Source organism: Formica exsecta, unplaced genomic scaffold (assembly GCF_003651465.1).
Source record: "Formica exsecta isolate Colony F162 unplaced genomic scaffold, ASM365146v1 scaffold139, whole genome shotgun sequence".
In the NCBI taxonomy this organism is placed as follows: domain Eukaryota; kingdom Metazoa; phylum Arthropoda; class Insecta; order Hymenoptera; family Formicidae; genus Formica; species Formica exsecta.
In genome coordinates this window covers 447,570-468,668 of record NW_021848721.1, presented here as the reverse complement: position 1 = coordinate 468,668, position 21,099 = coordinate 447,570, and the positions used below count along the sequence as shown (strand labels likewise).

Here is a 21,099-nt window from a genome sequence, read left to right as displayed (position 1 = left end):
AAAAATTCTTGAAAAATCTTTCGAAAGAGTCTAGCGTGACGGAAAATTCTACAGCCAGCTCGAACGTCATAATCTTTATGGATCCATCTCTCGATCGAGTCTGCGACCAAGCAATATTTTGTGGGATAAAAATGACGTACGACATACACGTGGATTAGTAATTTTTTTCAGGCTTGTTTGCGCGTACGAAGGATACCATCGAAATCCTCGACGCATAAAGAAGCGTCGAAAAGAGAAAACGTTCAAAAAAAAAAAAAAAGGACGCCCAGTATTTTCCGATCTTATAAATTACGAGATAAATCAGAATATTTCGTCATAATAGGATTATTGCAGGAAAATTTCGGAGAGCGCGAGAAAGGCGATTTTCACGTGCAATTGACCCCGGCTCGTGTACAACCGATGAATTAGAAATTTCGCTAGACGTAGGTGGAAGCCGGGGAAGAGAGGACCGGAGAGAGGCTGTAAACCCCGAAGGGTAGAGATCGTTCTTCCAGCGAGTTACACATAATGCCTCATAAACACCCTCAAAATGCCTGCCATCGTCCCTGATTTGCGTTGCCGCCGCGCCTGACACCGCGCCTGCAATAAACTTCGGTCTCGTTACCTCTCAGCCACGAAATCTCTGTGGCGAGATCTTCCACGTCTAGTGTCGCGAAACAACGTTTCGACATATCGCTATTTAAACGCTAAGATAATCGGTGAAATTCTTAATCGACGCGCAAGAGTTTGAGAAAAATTCTCCGCTCATGCGTCAATTAAATAATTTTTCCAACGTGATTGTTCGACGATACCCAACGACAAACTTTCCATCATTTAAGAGATAAGCTAGGAATTATAATTTTTGAAAGCGACAGCTAATAAATTTCTAATAAAAAAAAATTCTAATAAAATTCGAAAAATAATGAAAGAACGATAAATCGATGGGACGGCTTAATACCCAGACGTGAAAAATAATAGTTTCGAGAACTCGATATGCGCGAAGTGTAAAATCAATTTTGACTATTTGGCAGGATCTTGTGAAACGGAGCGTGGCGCGAAAATAGCGGCCAATCACCGCGAAAGGGAGGCGCGCGCGCTGGAAATGGCACCGGCACCCTTGGCGAAGTTAAAGTCCGGCGACGGGCGGGTAAAGCCGGGTTAAATGTCGTGGTTCACCGTAAAAACGCGGTCGTTTACCGACCCGGAGGAGGAGGGGAGAGGGGGTGGGGGAGAAGAAGGGGGCTCGGCCGCGCCACCATAAAATAAAACTACCCGACCGCCGAGCGCGTGTACGTTTACCGGCCGCACTTGGCGACGCGCACCATTATATAAGCTGTATAACTTTATTATTGTCGCGGAGCCGCGCGCGCTTTTAATATGGGCTAAGTCACGGTGGATCTTATAAGGGTAGAATCCTTTTTTACAAAGAAAAAAAAAATACAACGCGTTCTTCGAGTGAACGCGCGGACGAAACGCTAAAAATTAAGATTCAATATAAGTTTCTTAGAGGTAATTCGGGCATTTTTATTCGGCTGAAAAAAAAAAAAAAAAAAAAAATAATAATATACATACACGTGTCTCCTCTCGTTGTCGCCGCTGCTATTTTCTTCGCGCGGTTATTGCGACGCGACGAGATGACTGCTGTGTGTGACTCTCGCGTTTTATTTTGCGTATACGCGCGATTACCGGGGTGAAGGTGGTCAGGGGGAGGAAAGGAGGGAGGGAGGGCGGGAGGGGTACGCGTCGAACGCGTGACGAATTCCGCGCGATGCGCGCGTCATCGATTGAAATATTTGTGCCGAAAACATCGAAATTTAGTAAACGGCCGGACCAGTTACGAGTCGCGTTTCATCTACGCTTTCGCCGATATTGTTTCGGGTCATCGGCGGGACTTGGTGAACGAAAAAAAAAGAAAAAAAAAAAAAACGCGCTAACGTGCGAAAGCAAATTGAAAAACGCACTAAGTAAGAGAGAAGAGATATTTATGCTAAGAGAATTAGACGAGTTACACTTTGGCCTATCGTGTGGCATCCTTCAGTCGAGAAACAAAGTCTACAATTTTGCTAAAAAGATATATCGAATACAGAATGATACAGATTATACTTATCCTCCTAAAAATCGTTGAAAAATAATGCAAGTAATAGTATATTTTCTTGTGATATGAAAAAGCGATATTTCAAAATATATTCCTCGGACATGTCGACCGTTTGAAAATTTCGAGATAATCGATTAGGATATCTCATCTATCGGGCTACCGAATGTTGTCGACACGTCGAAAGGTAAAACGGCGAAATCGCGCGTGACGAGAGACTGGCGTATTTCAGGGAATCGCGTTTAAATGCCGGCGGCATTAACATATTCCAGCCTATCCGCGGGAACAAACATCGACGCAGCGGCGTCACTCGTTTTCACCCCTTACTTCCGGCACATTTGTGTTTTGTTTCCAGCGAACGGACCGCGCGCGAACGCATTGCCGTTTCGCACGTGCGTGCCATCGAGCATATCTGTCACGATAGCAATGAGTTGAATTCGCCAAGAAACTTTGATCCGCGAATATCAATCGCAAAAATTACGATTATTTAATATTTAATCAATTAAAATGTACAGAACGGCTATAGTTAAACATTTATAAAAAAAAAATATTTTATTTTACATCAACATATAATTTTTTTCATAAAGTATAAAATTTAATTAAACACACAAGTCGCGAAAGCGAAGAGGTTCACGAAAAATTGAACGTACTGTGAGTATCTCTCTCTCTCGCGGTCGGCCAATTGGACATGAATAATAGAGTCTACGCAAACCAAGGAGCGCGCTATAAAGTCCACGCCTTTATGGTTTTTGATCTGGCAACGAAGCCAAGGCAAGAGAATATGCATGATCTCCCATTGGGAGAATCTCTCGTCTCTCTTGTTTTACCGCCGGGCGATAATTCTTTCCCCGCCGCCCGACGCCTCAATTCTCATTTCTCGTTTCAGGGAAGAGCTTCACCCTGACGATCATGCTGCAGACATCGCCGCCGCAGGTGGCCACGTTGTCGAAGGCGATCAAGGTGACTGTGGACGGTCCCAGGGAGCCGCGTTCGAAGACACGTGAGTACAACTTTATCCACGGAGGATAATGCGGCGGTAACTTTTTCCATACTGAGGCTCTTATCTAATCGATGGGGGTAAAATCATTCGAAGAATCCAATTAACGAGACATATCGCGAGACGGAAAAAAAGTATATAAGATGTTGCCGAGCAGTCGCGATTCACCATCGATGTTGATTCATGAATTCATCCCACGTTGCAGGACATCAGGCCTTTCATCCCTTTCACTTCGGGCCTCGTCCGTTCCCCTTCGGACACCCGCAGGACCCGTTGGGATTTAAGCTGTCGGGTAAGTCTCTAATCAAAGACACGTGGCCTCCTTCGTCGCGACGGGTTCGCGCGAATACCTGCTTCCGGTGAGGCTCCAGTCTCTCTCTTTCTCTCTGTCTCTCTCGCTCTCTCTCTCTCTCTCTCTCTCTCTCTCTCTCTCGACACGTTTCCCCGTCGATAGATAACTAAGTTTGCAACCCTGTACCGTGCCCCTCACGGGAGGAAGGCAACTTTGGCGGGCCAGGCGGGTCGACGCCCTCTTCTCGCGCGCGTTTGGCTTCGTGGCTGCGAAGGGTGTCAAAATTGAGCGTCGGCAGGCACCGACTCAAAATTGAGTTTTGCCACCGGCCTCTAAGTGGAGAAGACTCTGATTAAGCCCCAGGCGTGCGAACTCTGCCTTTTCGTTTCGAGGAAGCTGCTCGATCCCCGCTTACGGAAAAGTCGCTCTCGAATAAACTTCGGCTCTGTTAACTTCGTCATCGAATGGTTCTCTTACACGGCTAAAATATTCCCGTATTGTATTTGACAATTCAAACAAATTCAAAGATTTCTCTACATTATTTTGATACATACGTATATATCACGACTTTTTATATTATTCGCGAATAGATATTTAATGAATACATGAGATCTAACGTTTCACATTAAACGAATTATAAAATACGTACGTCGGGATTGTTTTTAGCGGGCGATTAATCAGCCTCTTTCTTCGGGACGGTAATGCATTCGCTGTGATATAAACGATGGGGGTTTTAAACGTTTCATCGTCGCGAGCGTTTTCGAAAAAGTTTTCAGGTATCCAACCGGTTCGACAGGACAGTCGGGTGGCACGAATTCCATTGAAACTCGTTCGAAGCTCCAAATTTTGATGGGACTAGCCCGGAGCAGTGAGGGTCGGGTACTGATACTGGTGCACCGACAGTGTATTGTTTCGGCATGATAAGCGGCTTAACGGAGCTTCGCTCCCTCCTATCCCCGAGGCGTACTACGGGATGGCAGTCCTGCCGTCGATTTCTCGCTGCTACCCCCGTCCATACCCCGTATCCCCCTTCCCGCTCCCCCTCCACCCCACGGTCTGCTCAATCAAGAATTAGCCACTGCCGCGCCCGGTAATACGCCGGAGCTTTAACTTTTCTTCCCTTTGCGTCTCTCGCCGTCACGATTTTTCCGCCGCCTCCGCGGACTCATGTTTCAAAACAATTTCTGACCGATGATTTATTTGATGATCGATGACATTCAGAAATCAATAATCCATTAGAAATTGAGCGTTAAATTTTAAACGATATTTAAAAAAGAATGAGAAACTGTTATGATTTTTGTATCGGATGTCAAAATGTCAGAAAATCTGATTACGATAATCTTGACAGACTTAATTTCATCAAAAGCGATCTCCAAGCTTTTTGTCAATATTAAAAGGTGCAAATTACATCAGAGATATACGAGTTTTATTGGGATATACGATTTTAACACATCGTACGGATAAATTGTATTTGCGCAATTGGGTCACCTACATTGTGTTCCGAGTCGGGTGCAAACGGTACTCTCTCGACGAATATCGATCAGTTTATTTCAAGTGATGTGTGCTCGCGAGTTTTTTCAACCCTTTCGCTCGGGGTTCGCCATTCGGCTCATAGGTTGCGCCTCCGTTCAGTCCGACGGAGGGTCGGTCAGTCGAGCACCTTTCCAACTTTCGAAACCGGTCAGCCGGGTCAGCCGGGTATCGCTGACTAGGTAAGGACGTTCAAAGAGAGAGGCGGTTTATTAGATATCTACGCTAGGAGGGTTGATAAGGAGAAAGGGAACAGCATCACCGGGGGAACGCGAGGACAAGTGGCTGGCCGTGCAGGGTTGTTAAGGTGCCCATTGAGGTGTAACTAGGGGGATGTTATTAAATTTCGTTCGGGCCTACCTCGACAGCAGGGACGAATTTTATGGGCTCCCTAAGGGCTTCATGAGAGCGCCAAAGTCCGATGGACGGACCGATGCGCTTTTACCTCCCTCTGATCTCAGATATCCACCGTTCTAATTTCGTCTTGTCCGTCAATTTCAATTGATCGAAATGACAATGTCCTTTATTCCTTCGGTATAATTCATTTTGTACTGCGCAAATATATTTATATTATGTTTTTAAAACCAATGTCTATGATTTTCACAAAAGCATTCTTTTTAAGAACCTTAAAATTCTTTAATACACACATTATATGGCGTATCTTTTTTTATCAAAAATTACTTACATTTATCGCAGTGAATATGTAAAGATAGTATTCTTTCAAATGTCAAAAAAGTCTGGGAATAATTTAAAAGACTTTTCCATCAATTTCAATTTATAGAAATGACAGGTCAGTCACTCTTTCGGTATAATTAATTTCGCAAATATATATATATGTTATGCTTAAAAACCAATCTCTATGATTTTCTCAAAAGAATTTTTTTAAAGAACTTTAAAATTTTATAATATACACGTTATATGGCGTATCTTCTTTTATAAAAAAATTAGTTACATTTATTGTAGCGAATATGTAAAGATAGTATTCTTTCGAATATCAAAAACGTCTGACAATAATTTCAGATTTTTCCATCAATTTCGATTTATCGAAATGATACGTCATTCATTCTTTCGGTATAATTAATTTCGCAAACATATATTTGTGCTATACTTAAAACCAATGTCCATGATTTTCACAAAAGCAGTCTTTTTAAGATTCTTTAAATTCTGCAATATACACATTATATGGCGTATCTATTTTTATCAAAAGTTGCTTACATTTATTGTGATGAATATGTAAAAATAGTATTTTTTCGAATGTCAAAAACGTTTGACAATAATTTGAGACTTTTCTATCAATCTTAATTTATCGAAATAACACGTCATTCACTCTTTCGGTATATAATTAATGTCGCAAATAATATTATGCTTAAAAACCAATGTCTATGACTTTCACAAAAGCATTATTTTTAAGATTCTTTAAATTCTGCAATACACACATTATAAAGCGTATCTTTTCTTATAAAAAATTACTTACATTTATCGTAATGAATATGTAAAGATAATATTACTTCGAATGTTAAAAAAGTCTGACAATAATTTCAAAGACCTTTCCATCAATTTTGATTTATCGAAATGATACGTCATTCACTCTTTCGATCTAATTAATTTCGCGAACATATTTGTGCTATACTTAAAATCAATGTCCATGATTTTCACAAAAGCATTCTTTTTAAGATTCTTTAAATTCTGCAATACACACATTATAAAGCGTATCTTTTCTTATAAAAAATTACTTACATTTATCGTAATGAATATGTAAAGATAATATTACTTCGAATGTTAAAAAAGTCTGACAATAATTTCAAAGACTTTTCTATCAATTTCGATTTATCGAAATAATACGTCATTCACTCTTTCGGTATAATTAATTTCGCAAACATATTTATACTTAAAATCAATGTCCATGATTTTCACAAAAACATTCTTTTTAAAATTCTTTAAATTCTGCAATACACACATTATAAAACGTATCTTTTCTTATAAAAAAATATTTACATTTATCGTAGTGAATATATAAAGATAGTATTCTTTCGAATGTTAAAAAAGTCTGACAATAATTTCAAAGACTTTTCTATCAATTTCGATTTATCGAAATGATACGTCATTCACTCTTTCGGTATAATTAATTTCGCAAACATATTTATGCTATACTTAAAACCAATGTTCATGATCTTCACAAAAGCAGTCTTTTTAAGATTCTTTAAATTCTGCAATATACACATTATATGGCGTATCGATTTTTATCAAAAGTTACTTATATTTATTGTAATGAATATGTAAAAATAGTATTCTTTCGAATGTCAAAAACGTTTAACAATAATTTTAAAAACTTTCCCATCAATCTTAATTTATCGAAATAACACGTCATTCACTCTTTCGGTATATAATTAATGTCGCAAATAATATTATGCTTAAAAACCAATGTCTATGACTTTCACAAAAGCATTATTTTTAAGATTCTTTAAATTCTGCAATACACACATTATAAAGCGTATCTTTTCTTATAAAAGAATACTTACATTTATCGTAGTGAATATGTAAAGATAGTATTCTTTCGAATGTCAAAAAAGTCTGGCAATAATTTAAAAGACTTCCATCAACCTCAATTTATCGAAATGACACATCATTCACTCTTTCGGTATAATTAATTAATTTTGCAAATATATTTATATTATGCTTAAAAACCAATGTCTATGATTTTCACAAAAGCATTCTTTTTAAGAATCTTAAAATTCTGTAATACACATATTATATAGCGTATCATTTTTATCAAAAATTACTTACATTTGTCGTAGTGAGTATGTAATGATAGTATTTCTTCGTATGTAAAAAGATTTAAATTTTGGCAATATTTCAACAGAGAAAGTAAATATGTCTGACTCTCTTCCTCGTTATAGCAATTTTTAAAAGTTTCACAATCGCTCAGAAGCGATCGTTAGCAAGCTCATGGAAAATTAATGTATCCGGTGACAGACATCACACAGATCGTCGCTGAGATTGTCCACGAACGAAAACACCGTGATCACGCGCCTCCCGGGAGGCCGAGTCCGTCGTCTTTGTCAGTCCGGCTAAGGGGATGAAAAATCGCGAGGTGCCAAGATTCGAGTTAACAAGAACAGCTCGTGCAGCCCCAATCTGCCCTCCCTCTTTCCGCTCTCTCGTGTCAATTAACCGCCTACGAGGGAGAGGCTGGGTAGCGGGTAGAGAGGTTGTGGAGAGAGAGAACCGGAAAAATCGCGACCCCTGTTTCAATAAGGTGGCCTTTACCTCATTTGGGGGAGATTGTTAGGAACGCTCAGTTTAAAACTGTCGCTTCGTTCCTGGATCGCTTTGCAGTAAATTCGTGACTTTCTTTAAAGCAGACCTCCCCCTCTTCTTACCAAACATATAATTTATAAAAGCTGATAAATACGAAATTCTTCATTTTCCACAAACTTTACTTTGAAACCTATTTTTTATAAATGTACCGCTATTAATATGACAGCACAAAATGTGCGTAAATCTTGCCGAGCGCTGATTCGCTTAATCATGATCAATCAGTTTTATCGCGGCCTGCTACGATCGTTGCATTATGTTTCTCTTTCAAACTTGGACGTACCTAATTTGCGACGCGTTTAAAGGCCTTTTTACACATATACACGGAAATCCGAACGCAACGGCAACCCTTCGGGCATATGTCCTTAAAGGGAACCTTTTTAAGGGTTGTTCCTGTCCACCCCCGTGTCGAATCACTGCGGATCCTTTAAATTCGCGTCACATTTCACCCCCCATGCGCGTCTTGCAAGGGCGTTCCGTCCCGGGGTATTCCGTCTTTTAATCAGGTCCGGCGACCGGGACCTTTCTCTGGAAGCGACGGTAACTAATGACGCTCTCTCTAGCCGGGTCGGTCTCCTCTCTCGTCTCCTTTCCTATCGTCGACACGAAAATCCACCGAGCCTAAGAGATAGAAACCTGATAGCGTCTCACAATGTCCTTGTAATCGATATTCATTCTCAACCTGATTTTCTCATAAGTTTTACACGTATGTACTGTCGTAAAATGAAAGCAATATACACTGTTATAGAATCAATATTTGCTATTAAAATTACTATTATTTAATAATATACATAAAAAGCTATATATCTAAGCTTTAATTATTACACACAATTATATGATTAAATATTATTAATTTTTAACACTTTAATAAAATTATGTAACTTTCTGGCATATACTTGTAGAATCAATGACTAATGATATACCAGCGTCATCAATATTAAAATTTGAATTATTTATATAATCATAAAATGTAATAAACGGTAAAGATAAGTAAAAAATTATGCATCGCTGAGCATCGCCAATTTCTTAAAAGATCCATCATTTTTGCGCTCTTTCTCGACTTCAAAGAGAAAATCTCGCGGCAGTGAGATGAAGATAGAAAAGTGGAGAGAGAGAGAGATAGCAATTTTCTCTCGTCCTTTCTCGAAATATCTCCTCGTGGAGCTTAGATCGGTGCCAGGGACCTTTCCAGGGTGGCATTTTAGGGGTTGCTGCGACGCGATAATGAGAACGGGCGCAAAGGGTGGGTGTGCAAAGACATCCAGCCGGCAGTAGCTAGAGGATAGAACACGCGGAGTGGAAAGAGGAGCAATGAACAAGTCGGAGAGTAAGAGAGAGAGAGAGAGAGAGAGAAAGATAGAGAGAGGAAGCAAAGAGGTTAGAAGGTGGGAGAAATCGAGCTCCGCAAGGGTTAACGCCTTAGCGGCAAGAAGGGCGTTTTTAACGCCTGTTTTGCATAGATTTGAATAGATAAGGTAGACAGGAAAATACGCGAATTAATTTATTATGTATCTCGAGGTGGCAAAATCAAGAAGGTTTAAGACGAAGAGAAGTCTTGAAGGGCTTCCCCCTTCATTTTACAGGCTGCGTGTCAGGCTTCGAATCAACGTCTTTAAGACGCTCTTTAAGTTTCATGGCCGCGAACGCGTAAAACTTAAGACGCCGAGGAGTATCATACTGGAAAGGACAGACAATTTTACGCAGTTAATTTATTTTCAGATTCGACGGAACTGCCATATAATATTGCGGTAATAATGATAATAATTGCGGATGCGAAAAGTGCGATCGCGAAATTCGAAATCGCGTCTCGCGCCGACGAGATGTTCCGTGTAATCGACGTGACCAAATTTAATTCACTCCGCGGGCGCGTCGGCGGCGAAACGTATATAAAGCTACGCTTAAAAGCTCATATTACCCATGACGTCACATTACCGCATCTCGGGAACGGCGCGACCAAAGTACGTAGCACATTTTGAGCACGCTGCTCGATAATACATCATCCCTTAAAGCCCCCGATGGAAGGCACACGCAAAGGCAACTAACCCTAGGGCCGTAACGTTTAAGCTTAACATTTCTCACCCCTTAAAGGGTAACGGCGGCTCCTTGAAACCCTTTCAGCTTCGTCTCCCGCGAGATCTCGTCGGGGCCCACCCCTCATTAGTCTTCATTTGTTTTCGGAATTATCGCCCGCCAGCCGAACCCAACCCGGCACGCGAGTTCCGTCGAAAGGGGGTGCATGGCATTTTCGGGGTTTATTAAATTGAAAATATGTTACGTCCGCTTTCTCTCTGGAAAGAATGCGTGGCGGTATCGAAAATTTTCATCTCATGCGCAAGATGTTTCAAAAAAGAGAGGAGCTGCCAAGTATTCTTAAAATATTTCTCTAAAATATTCCAAAACAAATATATTATATTTTTTTTTTCAATTTATATATTGTTTTAATAATAAAAAACTAACAGAATTCTTTAAAACTTCTTATCTTATCGTGTAATTTTATTGCACAAGTATTTTATCGCTACAAAGACAATAATCTAATCTTTTCTTGCCGTTTATGAGTAAACTATATATATATATATCAACGACACTGATGGAAAATTATTTTTAAGGCCACTACCTAAACCCGATTGCTTCATAACAAGGGAGGAAGAAACTCATAGTCAGTTATTATCAAAGGATGTTCGCACGTCGTGGCCGTCACCTAAGAATCCCGGTGCCTGAAGAGCTTACCGAAGCGGTTCTTATTCATGCTGGCTGCCAACGAAAGCCTCCGTCCGTTGGCCTTCGTAAGCTCGGTGGCAGCGGTGCTTTCGCGCCCGTCTCTTATCGTTTTCTTAATCCCCCTCATAAAGTAGGAGGGCTACGAGAGAGCCTCCCTCACCGGTTCTGGCCTGTTCAGTGTGCCACGCCGGTGTGGTAGGACGTGAGATAGCGCGCGGTGTCCTTTCTGGCGAGCGCGCGCGGCTTAAAGAGAGCTTAAAAATCACCCCTACGACCCCTACCGAGCTTTTTCGCGCCCTACCATCCGGTGTAACGCGAAGGGTGGGGGCGTATGTGCGACCAATGGGGCGATCCGCGTGTCTCGGTGGTTACGCCCTCGTGCCAGTGACCGGACAATTCTCCCCGCTTCGACAAAACTGTTTTCCCCTGCTTGCCACCCCGCCGTAACCCCCTAACTCCACCACCACCACCCCCCTCTTCCCACTCCAACACCCCATCCCACCCCATCCCAGCCCCCTCTCCATCGTATTCGCGCACGGTGGCTTCGCGCGGCAGCTTTCACGGAATTTTTAAACTGCTCCGCACAGATGACGGCATAATCTGTTATTGATCAAGGTCTTTCGAAAAACCGATAACACGTCGATCACCACGCGAGTTGCTTCTTGCACCCTTCTTTTTGCATCGCGCGACATGCCGAAAATCAGTCACATTACATCGCTTATATAATATAAATTGAAAGAAACAATGGTTTCTATTTTTTTGTAAATATGGGTGATAAAAGAAGGGAATTTTGCTCTTTGGCAAATGGCGAATTAATTGTTGTTTCATAAATGAACAAACAACACAAAAAGGCAGCGGTCTGAGATTTATGTCAGTTGGTTTGTGTCAGCCGATCACGATCAGACGAACTTTTTGATGTCATAAATTTAATTGCATTCAAACACATGCTTGCGAGGCCACGCGATATTGGCTATTATCGAAAAAAAGATGATCGATCGTCTCTCTGAATTCTCTGTTGGATAAATTTAACTGTCCATCCACGTCAAAACCGCCTCTACGTCAAAGGGATGCGTTTCTACGACTCGGACTGCCAGTCGATCACCGTTTGCCTGCTGAAAATTATACAACGCCCACCGTGATGCCCAGAAATATGTTACGTCTTGTCACAAAATGATCGTATCAGTCATTTTCAGATACTGTCGTCTACATTGTGTTACTCAGTTCTAAAAGATCATATTCTGTTTGAAAATATCTAATGTATAAGATAGAGAGCAAAAGATTTTCAGATATATACGCATAGACGAATATAAGTATTACCATGTAGGGAGAACGCGAACATCTTCCACTGCAAACATTTCCGTGCGATATGGAGATCACCGTGGCGCGATGACAGCGGAGACGCTGAATAAACAGAATCCTCGGAGACGTGTAATCTGCATTTCTTTGATTGCACAGGATTGCAACACCTGGGTCTTGAGCAAGGAGCGGGCCAGGGATGGGGCGGGTTACCTCGAGGATCTCTACCACCGCACTGTCTTCCACCTCCCCCCGGCCACCATCCGCACACACATCCGCAACCAACAGTTGGTGCATCGGCCTTCAACCCCTTCCACCATGCCATCGAACAAAGATCCCCGAGACTGCCCGGACCTAACGCCGGTAATGACGCGACGTTTTCTTAGCGAGAAATAAAAATTTCGAAGAGAACACATCTTATTTAAATAACACGATCAGCGTTTTCTCAAGCGAGAGATTGAACGATTAATGGGCGTGTAAATTGATATGTCTAAAAGAATCCGCAAGGGGCGACTTGGGTCCTATCAGCGTATCCGTGCGAGAAGTGACACCGACAACGTCACCCGGGAACCCTGGACCAGGTCTGTTGACGACGGCCTCCGTGACGGCGTCGACGCCTCCCGCCGAGTCAACCACCACCACGACGCCCAACCCGTCTGGGCATCACTCACACTTTCAAGGTAAAAATCGAGATACACGCGATCCTCGCGATCCACATGATATCCGTGTTCTTTCATACATGGACCGAAAAAACTGACTGTCTTGTTCGTAACACAGGTCTTCATTTGCTGGGTGCCACGGGATCCATCTTTGGGTCGATATTCGCGCCATTATTACCGCAATCCTCTTGGCTCTATAACCCTCTGTACCACACGCAGCAGTATATCCTGGAGCCGGAATGGCACGCTCTGGCTCTACGAATGGCCCAGCAGCGACTGCAAAGGCCGGATCAGGCCCGATTGGAAGAGCTCAGAAAACTCAGAAGCAGCAGTGACAGTCCTGAGAGCAGTACGAAGGACGAAGAGCGACGGGGAGATGATCAAGGCGTTTTACGTCGATCCGGATTAGATAGTCCCGACGATAGCATCGAGGTAGACGATAGGAACGATCAAGATTTGAATAGAGATCGCGTCAGAAGCGACGAGTCTATACCCGAACAAGACTCTCCAAGAATCTCGCCGATCAGAAGCGACTTGGAGGACGCCGTATCCACGGATGCTACCTTCCAGGAAGCGTCGATTCACTTGCGGCAGAGCATAGAGAATTTGAACGACTCGGATCTTCAGATCGATCAGGATCAGGTCGCTCGTCGCGGCGATCTTACTGTGAAAATCCGTTTAGAGGGCACGGTCGATCTTAGCACGAAGAAGGGTCAGGATAAAGAAAACGTCGGTCAGGATCTGACAACGCGAAGAAAGGAGGATGGAATAGACGTCGAACGGGAAGCCATCAGATCACGAAGAGACAGAAGTCCTAAGCCTAGACAGGTGTGGAGACCCTATTAAGAGTTAAAACTAAATAAGCTCGCTCGGCGAGAATCCATCAAACACGACAATTTTAACGAATTCCATGATCAAGACAAAGATTGAAGTAAATATGATCTGTAGATAAATTTTATCGTGTGTTCTTCCCGGGAAAAAAAAACTTGATTTTGAGAGATAGCGCATGTTGATTGATCTCGTCTCAATCCGATGCTTAAATTCGGAAGCAGACTTTGCACGATGTTGTAGACTAGTAGTTTAGCATTGCTAAGCTATAATGTATCATCATCGTCAAGATTGTTGAAAAATAAATGGAGAACACGCTCATAGGACATCTCGCGCAATGTAACGCGGTGAAACGTCTGCTTGGAAATTAATTATCAAAATTTTCGGACGAATCTTTTGTCGGAATTACTTATCTATCCCTATGCCCGTTGCGGTATCGTCTAAGAACTGTCATGGACTCGAGGACTAACCAGGGTTTACGTTCGCATATAGTATATGTACATATACAATAACCTCCGATTATTATATCTAGGTTAATGTCTCAAATATATGTTAAGCATCATCCTCTCTCGTCATTCCGATTAAGAATACTTAAACCTCCTGAATGTCTCATCGACTACACGAGTGCGCGATTAAAGCGCGCGTGCGCGCGAATACGATGATCCTGAAGAATAATCTTTCTTAGATCAGGATGTGTTTCTCATTCGGCAATCGTTTTTAAATTTTTTTTATTTTCTCCAAATATTGTGTATCATCGATGATTTTTGAAAAAGAAGATGAGTAAAGAAAATATATACTCGTGTAGCAGATGACATTTAGTTTCCCGGTACAAGCAAAATTACGAGTAGTTGACGTTGTAAATACCACAATCCTTCGAATCCTGGCCAAGTCACATCCTCTATCGAGCTGTCTCTTTTTTTACGAGACAACCTTGTTGTCGTTTGAGGCGAAGAGACATTGATATACATATATATATACATGGAAAAACTTTATTGTATAATTATCATTCATAGGATCCACAAATTGTTTTGACGACATTGTATGTATGCGTGACTATTGGCCTTAATCAAAATCATTCATTGTTTAAGTACGTCATCACAAATAAAGTAATATCATCCGTTCCACGATATCGATTTATTCTCTTATAAGATTCTAGATTTCGTCGAGAATATGTCATGTTATTACTGGTAAGTGCAATATTATCTAGTTAAATATTACACAATCACAAAAAATTATTATTTGCAATGACATTATCTCATACCATGAGTATAATAATTTTAAAAAATAGAAAAAGCATATTTTTTTATTTTTGCGCGACAATTAATTATTATATAGCATATTAATAATTCATATAATTAATCTGTAATAATTAATGTCGGTACTATTTTGTAAAAATCTATATATAATCTTATATATAATATTTCTTTGAAACGCATTGCGCACTTGAAATAGTCTTACAGTCGCTTTCGCAATAAAGTGGTGGACAAATTGCAATCGTGTATCGAGCGATCCGCGTGCAACCTAATCCAGTCGGACGAGATGCAGCAGATTCAATAATTCGCCGCGATTGCAATCGAGCGGGATGCACCGCACGCAAAAACGGCCAGGCTCGATATCCGCGCGGTGAAAAGGTCCGCGTGATTGATGGAAAACAGACAAAGCGCTCCCGCCGGCCCCCGCCCCCGCTGACCACCCGGCGTCCCTGAAATCGAGATAAAAAGACCGCAAAACAATTTTCTACATTATTTTCCGATGCGCGCCGAATCAAATGAGCAATAATACCGGACACGTCGCGCCCCCATAAATCTTTCCGCGTTTTTCAACGTGCTTTTCCATATCCTATTTACGCCCCGCGTATCATTCGTAATAATTCCTTACGTCACAATTATCTTAGTGAAGAAAATTTTGACATTTCCTATAGATTTTTCGACATTCGTCAACCAAGACGAAAAAGCAATTTGTACGAGGAGTATGAAATATTTAGAGATATTAGAACTCTTCTGTTAATGCGCGAATAATTCTTGACAAACTTTTACTTTCGCACCGCTAATAAATGCAACGGGCAAAACACGTGTCACTTGTGATACGTGAGTTCCCGAGAACACGAGGAAATTAACAAAAAAAAAGCGCTAATGTTTGCCACGGTTTTCCACTTACTTGCGCCCCCTTTTTTCCCAAAATCCGTATATGTCTATACTGGTCGGGTTATCGCAACAAACTACCCCAATGACGACACGATTAAAATTTCACGGCAAGCTGCGTGAGCTCGAACGTTCTCTCTGTCATTCTCTCCATTTCTCTCTCTCTCTCTCTCTCTCTCTCTCTCGCAACAAACCATCTCTATATGATGCCTCTCTTTACGCGTCCTGACTGGCTGCCGATCGTCCGGTTGCCGCTCTATCCGATCCCTGTAGCCCGGTCTCTTTCTTTCTCTCTCTCTCTCTCTCTCTCTCTCATCCACCCCACATCCCCGTCGGGTGATTGGTACGCGACCGCAGCCACCCCCGCTTTTTAATACACCCGCACCTGCATAGGCTGCACCCGCAACCGGTGAGCCGCTACCGTGTATATATATATGCGACACGGGGTGCATCCAACCCTTCCTACACGCGAGCCGGTGATCCCCCTTACCCCCTTAGCCCCGGCATGGAACTCGCGGCTCTCCCCCCCCCCCGCCCTCGCATCTCTCCCTCGCGTCAACGTCACACTGTACTGAGTGATTCATCGATCGAATACGTATTCGCGTCGTCCCTGCGTCCATTCCCCAAAATAGCGACAAAGACTAGTCCTCTCTCATAGCGCGTAGTTCGTATACACTAAAACCGCCGCCAGCAAGTCGCCGGATATAGGAAAATGCATTTCAGGACAGTTCGCGGCCTGATCGGCTTGATTCTTTCGATCACGATGACGAACGGGACGCGCTTTACGTGTCTTTCACAGATCACCCGACAGATGTATTTTCAATGTAGACAACAATCACTCGCGTTTGACGCTAAATCGACCGAATCGGTTATTTTTCTTCCAAGTATACTTTTTATCAACTAGATCTCTACATTTCTGTATACACTTTTAATTAATGCTTTTAAAAGAACATTTTTTAAAATGTATAAAGAATATGAAGAGTGTTGTTTCATTTGCGTTCTTTTTACGAGTAACGAGTTGCGCACAGTATCGAAATTAAATTACGACCACCAAAGAAGAAGAGATAATAGCAGACACGGACATGTATAGATAAAAAAAAAGGGAGGAGGAGGAAAAACGCAATCGCGGATAGAGTAAGAAAAGGTCGCGCGGATTGCTTAAAGGACGCTCGTTTACCCCTTTTCCACACCGCACCACGGCGAAGGTGTTGAAGCTCCGAGAAAAATATCTCAGCCGTAAATAAATTATAGGAGCCGAAAAAAGTTTACCAGCACGCCGGGGCGTCCGCCGTAGTTTCCGGATAGCGCGACGCCTCGCTAAGAGAAGGTCGGAGAGATGTACTTTAGTACTTTTTGTCCTTCCAAGCTGCCATCGGCCCCGCCCGACCCTCCGCCTTTTCCGTTAGGAGAGGGTGTTCTTTTTTCTTTTTTTTTTTTTATTTTTCCACTACCCTCTCTCGCCGGCCGAGCACTTTAGATAATAAGGCCAGGGCGCTCGCTACGGACGAAAGGGTAAATTGGGTATTCGTCCGAGGAATTATCTCTCTAATTTCTTTAACGTACTAGTCTCTCACCTTCCGTTCCTCTTATATACGTATAATTTCCATCGCACCGCGTGCAATTCCCCCTTTCCCCCCTCTCCCACCACCCCCCCTAACCAACGGATCGGGATAGGCTCGGACCCTATCAATGGATATCAAGAGCCTCTTCATGCTTCCTGAAGATGAAAGCATCGACGACCTGACGGGAAGATTGAAAGATATCCGCCTGACGTAATTATTTTGCCGATTCTTTTGACGCGGTTGTTCCAGTTCGATTCGCCACAATCTCCTATAATTTTATCGTCTTTACGTTCAATTTGACTAGACACTCGACTTGATTCGGATTATGCGCGAATCGAAAATCTGTCTCCTCTTTCTTTGGTATTATATAAAAAATTGAATCCCATCGCAAGGAGTTGTCAATCAAACACCTCGAACACGTGTGCGTGAATCTGTTGGCGATGTAAGACGGGAGATGTAACGAAACCATTACAAGTAGCGCGCCGGAGCTAATAATAACAAACGATCGGCGATGCGAGAAGGGATGGCGATGTAATTCGTACAAATGATAGTTCACGACTATCAGTCGGAGAGGGTGGGAGCCCGGTATCCATCGGAATGGCCCTGAAATTAGATCCCACACCCCTTGGCGCAGGTCCGAGTTCGACAAATTCGGTTAGCCGAGTGAAAAATGAAGCGTTGCTATCGGCGGCCCGGCGGTGAGATTAGCCGGGTCGTTCAATTTCTTTCGCGATAAAAGCCAGACTTAACTCCTACGCGCGATTATAATCACGAGATTACCGGAATTGCTCTTCTCTTTGTATTAATTTTACAAAGATTTCTTCGCGCAATTTTTTTCATAAACATTGGCGCTCTTTTGACATTACAGTGATGAATTTGAACGAGAAGCCGACTCGAGGATTACTTTACAAAGGACGAGCCCGTTGCAACTCTCACGTCACGCGGATCAGATGTCAATGCAGAAATAACTGTAAGAGAAGAGGTTTGTTCCTCCCGTGTGTAGCCTGAAGCGCTCGTCATATTATGTTTGCTTCTGGTGTTTGCGACTCCCCGTGCTCCGGACGACGATATCTCGAATGAGGGGTGGCTCGACGGTGAGGCGGATATATCCCTGTATTTGTTTCTCGTGCGCACGAAATATTTAATGATCCGCGCGATATATGGGATAGTCTATAGTTATTAGGAGAAATATGTTATCCTCGTATCTTTTTTTAAAAAAAAAAAAAAAAAAAAAATACGAAGATAAACGGTAATCTCGACTTTTTGCAAATTGTCTATTTTAAGTATCGCTGAACAAGTCTCGAAATCCTTTACTCTTTTCGCGCGAATGTTCAACGGCAAAACCAAACTTTACGGCAAACCGTGAACGACCTTAATTCCATTTAGCTGCGCTTTCCAAATCGTCGGCAGCATCTTTTCAATGGTGGAGACGAACGAATCGAACGAAACGAGTCGATGAAAGGGGAAGCGAAGCAGGAGGTGGTAGCATCGCCAAAAGCGTAACTCTGCCAAAGACAATATAAAAGTTGGGAGGGTCTCGCGGGATTGGAAGTCGTAAATATCATCTGCTAAATAAAGCTTCATCCTCGAGTACGACTCGGGCGATGGTGAAAACCCCTTTGCACCGCTGGCCGGAGGGGGACGAATCCAAGACAAAGACTCGTAACGCCGACTGACATTAAGGTATTGAAAAGAAAGAAGGGCAAAGCTAAACGACGTCTCTGTCGATAATTTACATTTGTATTTGTGAAATTTTTATCTGGCCTCCATATTAAAAACAAAAATTTTTTTTGTTAAATTCGATAATTTCTTCCTCACGTGTATCAAGTTTCACACACATGTACAGATGTAAAAATTTTAACAGTAGGAGAAAAGATACTTACGCAATTATTCTAAAGCTTCTACGGAGATTGCGAATGACGCAGGATGTAAAATGATATGGCCAGAATTAAAATTTCCCCATCTCTCTCTCCCCATGTGCATCCTAGAAATTTACTCTTCCGCATCGGAGTGTGCCATCACGGTTCGCTCAAGGGCATCCCTTCGCAAGCATCGCGCGAACCATTAAGCAGAAGCGTTTGGCTAACCGAAACAAAAATCCGTCGACGATATTTTTCCGTTCTCCACCCCGTGATAAACGCGAAAGGGAGAGGAGGGGAAGGGTGTCGACCGAGAGGATGGTTGAATTCCGTGCGTGCCAGCACGGACAAAAGACAAACGCCGTCGTCGTCGTCGTCTTTCGTTTGTTTCAAGCGTCATTTGTTTGACGGCCTGGATGGGCTCGCTCGTGGCTTCTCGAGACTCCGAGGGGGTAAAAAGAGGGTTTGCGGCGTTTTCGGAGAGGTAGAGGAGGGGGAGGAAGACGCGGGGTGATATGGGGTTGCGTGGTTAGAAAAGGCCACATTTGAATGTCACCGGAAAGGAGGGAGCGCTCTTTCATCTAGACTCTGTGTCGTGCCAACGTTCGCCGCGTACCACTTTGTACACAACGGACGAAATTTTTTTTTATCGAAAGAAGCGAACGCTAACGACGATTATATATCTTTACGAGAATTATAGGAGCTTGAAAATCATAATCGGATTTCGGCGACGATAATTACGAGTAGAATTCGGTGGAATCGAGGAAAATTCAAACTTGAGGCCACTCTCTTCCTCCGAGATACCGGAACGTCTTGGCCACTCTAGATTTTGCAGAGAAGAAAACGACAATGACAAAAGACGCAGGAGAAGGAAAAGAGCAAGTTACGCCAGGGGGATTTCTTTCATCAGAAAATAATTAAGGTTTTCTATGGAGATGATGGATTCAGCGAACCTGCCGTTCGTTCAGTCAACGTCAAAGATTGACAATAGGTTCAATAGATGGAACGCTCCTTTATTTAAAGTAGCTTTGTGTCCTCCTGGCTGCCGAACCCTCTTCGTGCCCTGATCCAATGGATCTCTGGATCTAAATTTAGATCAGACAGATTCGACTCGCGGATCCGCTTTTCCGTGCAAATGACCGGCAAAATTGACAGAAAAGAAACGTTCACCAATATTCAAGATCTAGTATGTGAGAAACTTGAAGAGTGCGAAATGCAATTATAAATCTTATTCATTTTACTATCAATCTTGGAAGGAATCCTGCAAGGTCGAAGATTCGGTTCGCCCCAAGTCGGGAAAAATGTCAGAAAGCTTAGTGTAAAAATCGATCGGTGTTGCAGTTCGTACCGCGCTCGAAACGAAAACAAAGACGAGCGTTTAACGATATTGTCACGGGAATCTCCCTCGGGGGGGAACAACCAGAGATGGTTCCTCCAAGCCGTGGCTCTGACGGGGACCAGCGCCGGATGTTGGGTGCCGCGCGTTCGGCTGGGTGGTATTATTCCGAACCATTTGTCACTCGGGCAAGTCGACAACCCCTTTCGCTTCTCTCGCTCCCTCGCGCGCCGCCGTTTTCCTCTCCCCCGCTTGTGCCGCCTTCGTGAGTTTTTATAGCCGCGAATCGTCGCAATATGCCGACAAGGAGCTTACGACACCCGCCGCCTCGAAGAGAAACTCGACGACAGATTAAGAGGGTGCAAGGATTTTTTTCCTCGCTCAACCCCGTTCTTCCCGAACTCTCGTCGAACGGATTAAGTTCGCATAATCCAAGACTTTGCGAAATCGTTTAGCGAAGCAAGAAGATATAGTTTTGCCTGACGAATATCTCTT

General features: G+C 42.8%; 1 protein-coding gene across 1 annotated transcript in view; it reads left to right on the top strand.

Moving 5' to 3' along the window:
• Positions 1 to 14,828, top strand: part of LOC115246165 — a 20,237-nt gene extending 5,409 nt beyond the window's left edge. Inside the window, exons 3-7 of the mRNA XM_029824818.1 lie at positions 2,958 to 3,071; positions 3,274 to 3,360; positions 12,379 to 12,582; positions 12,717 to 12,899; positions 12,997 to 14,828. Coding sequence (XP_029680678.1) covers positions 2,958 to 3,071; positions 3,274 to 3,360; positions 12,379 to 12,582; positions 12,717 to 12,899; positions 12,997 to 13,724 — 1,316 coding nt within the window. The 3' untranslated portion in view covers positions 13,725 to 14,828. The remainder of the gene's footprint in view (positions 1 to 2,957; positions 3,072 to 3,273; positions 3,361 to 12,378; positions 12,583 to 12,716; positions 12,900 to 12,996) is intronic.
• The last annotated feature ends 6,271 nt before the right edge of the window (positions 14,829 to 21,099 follow it).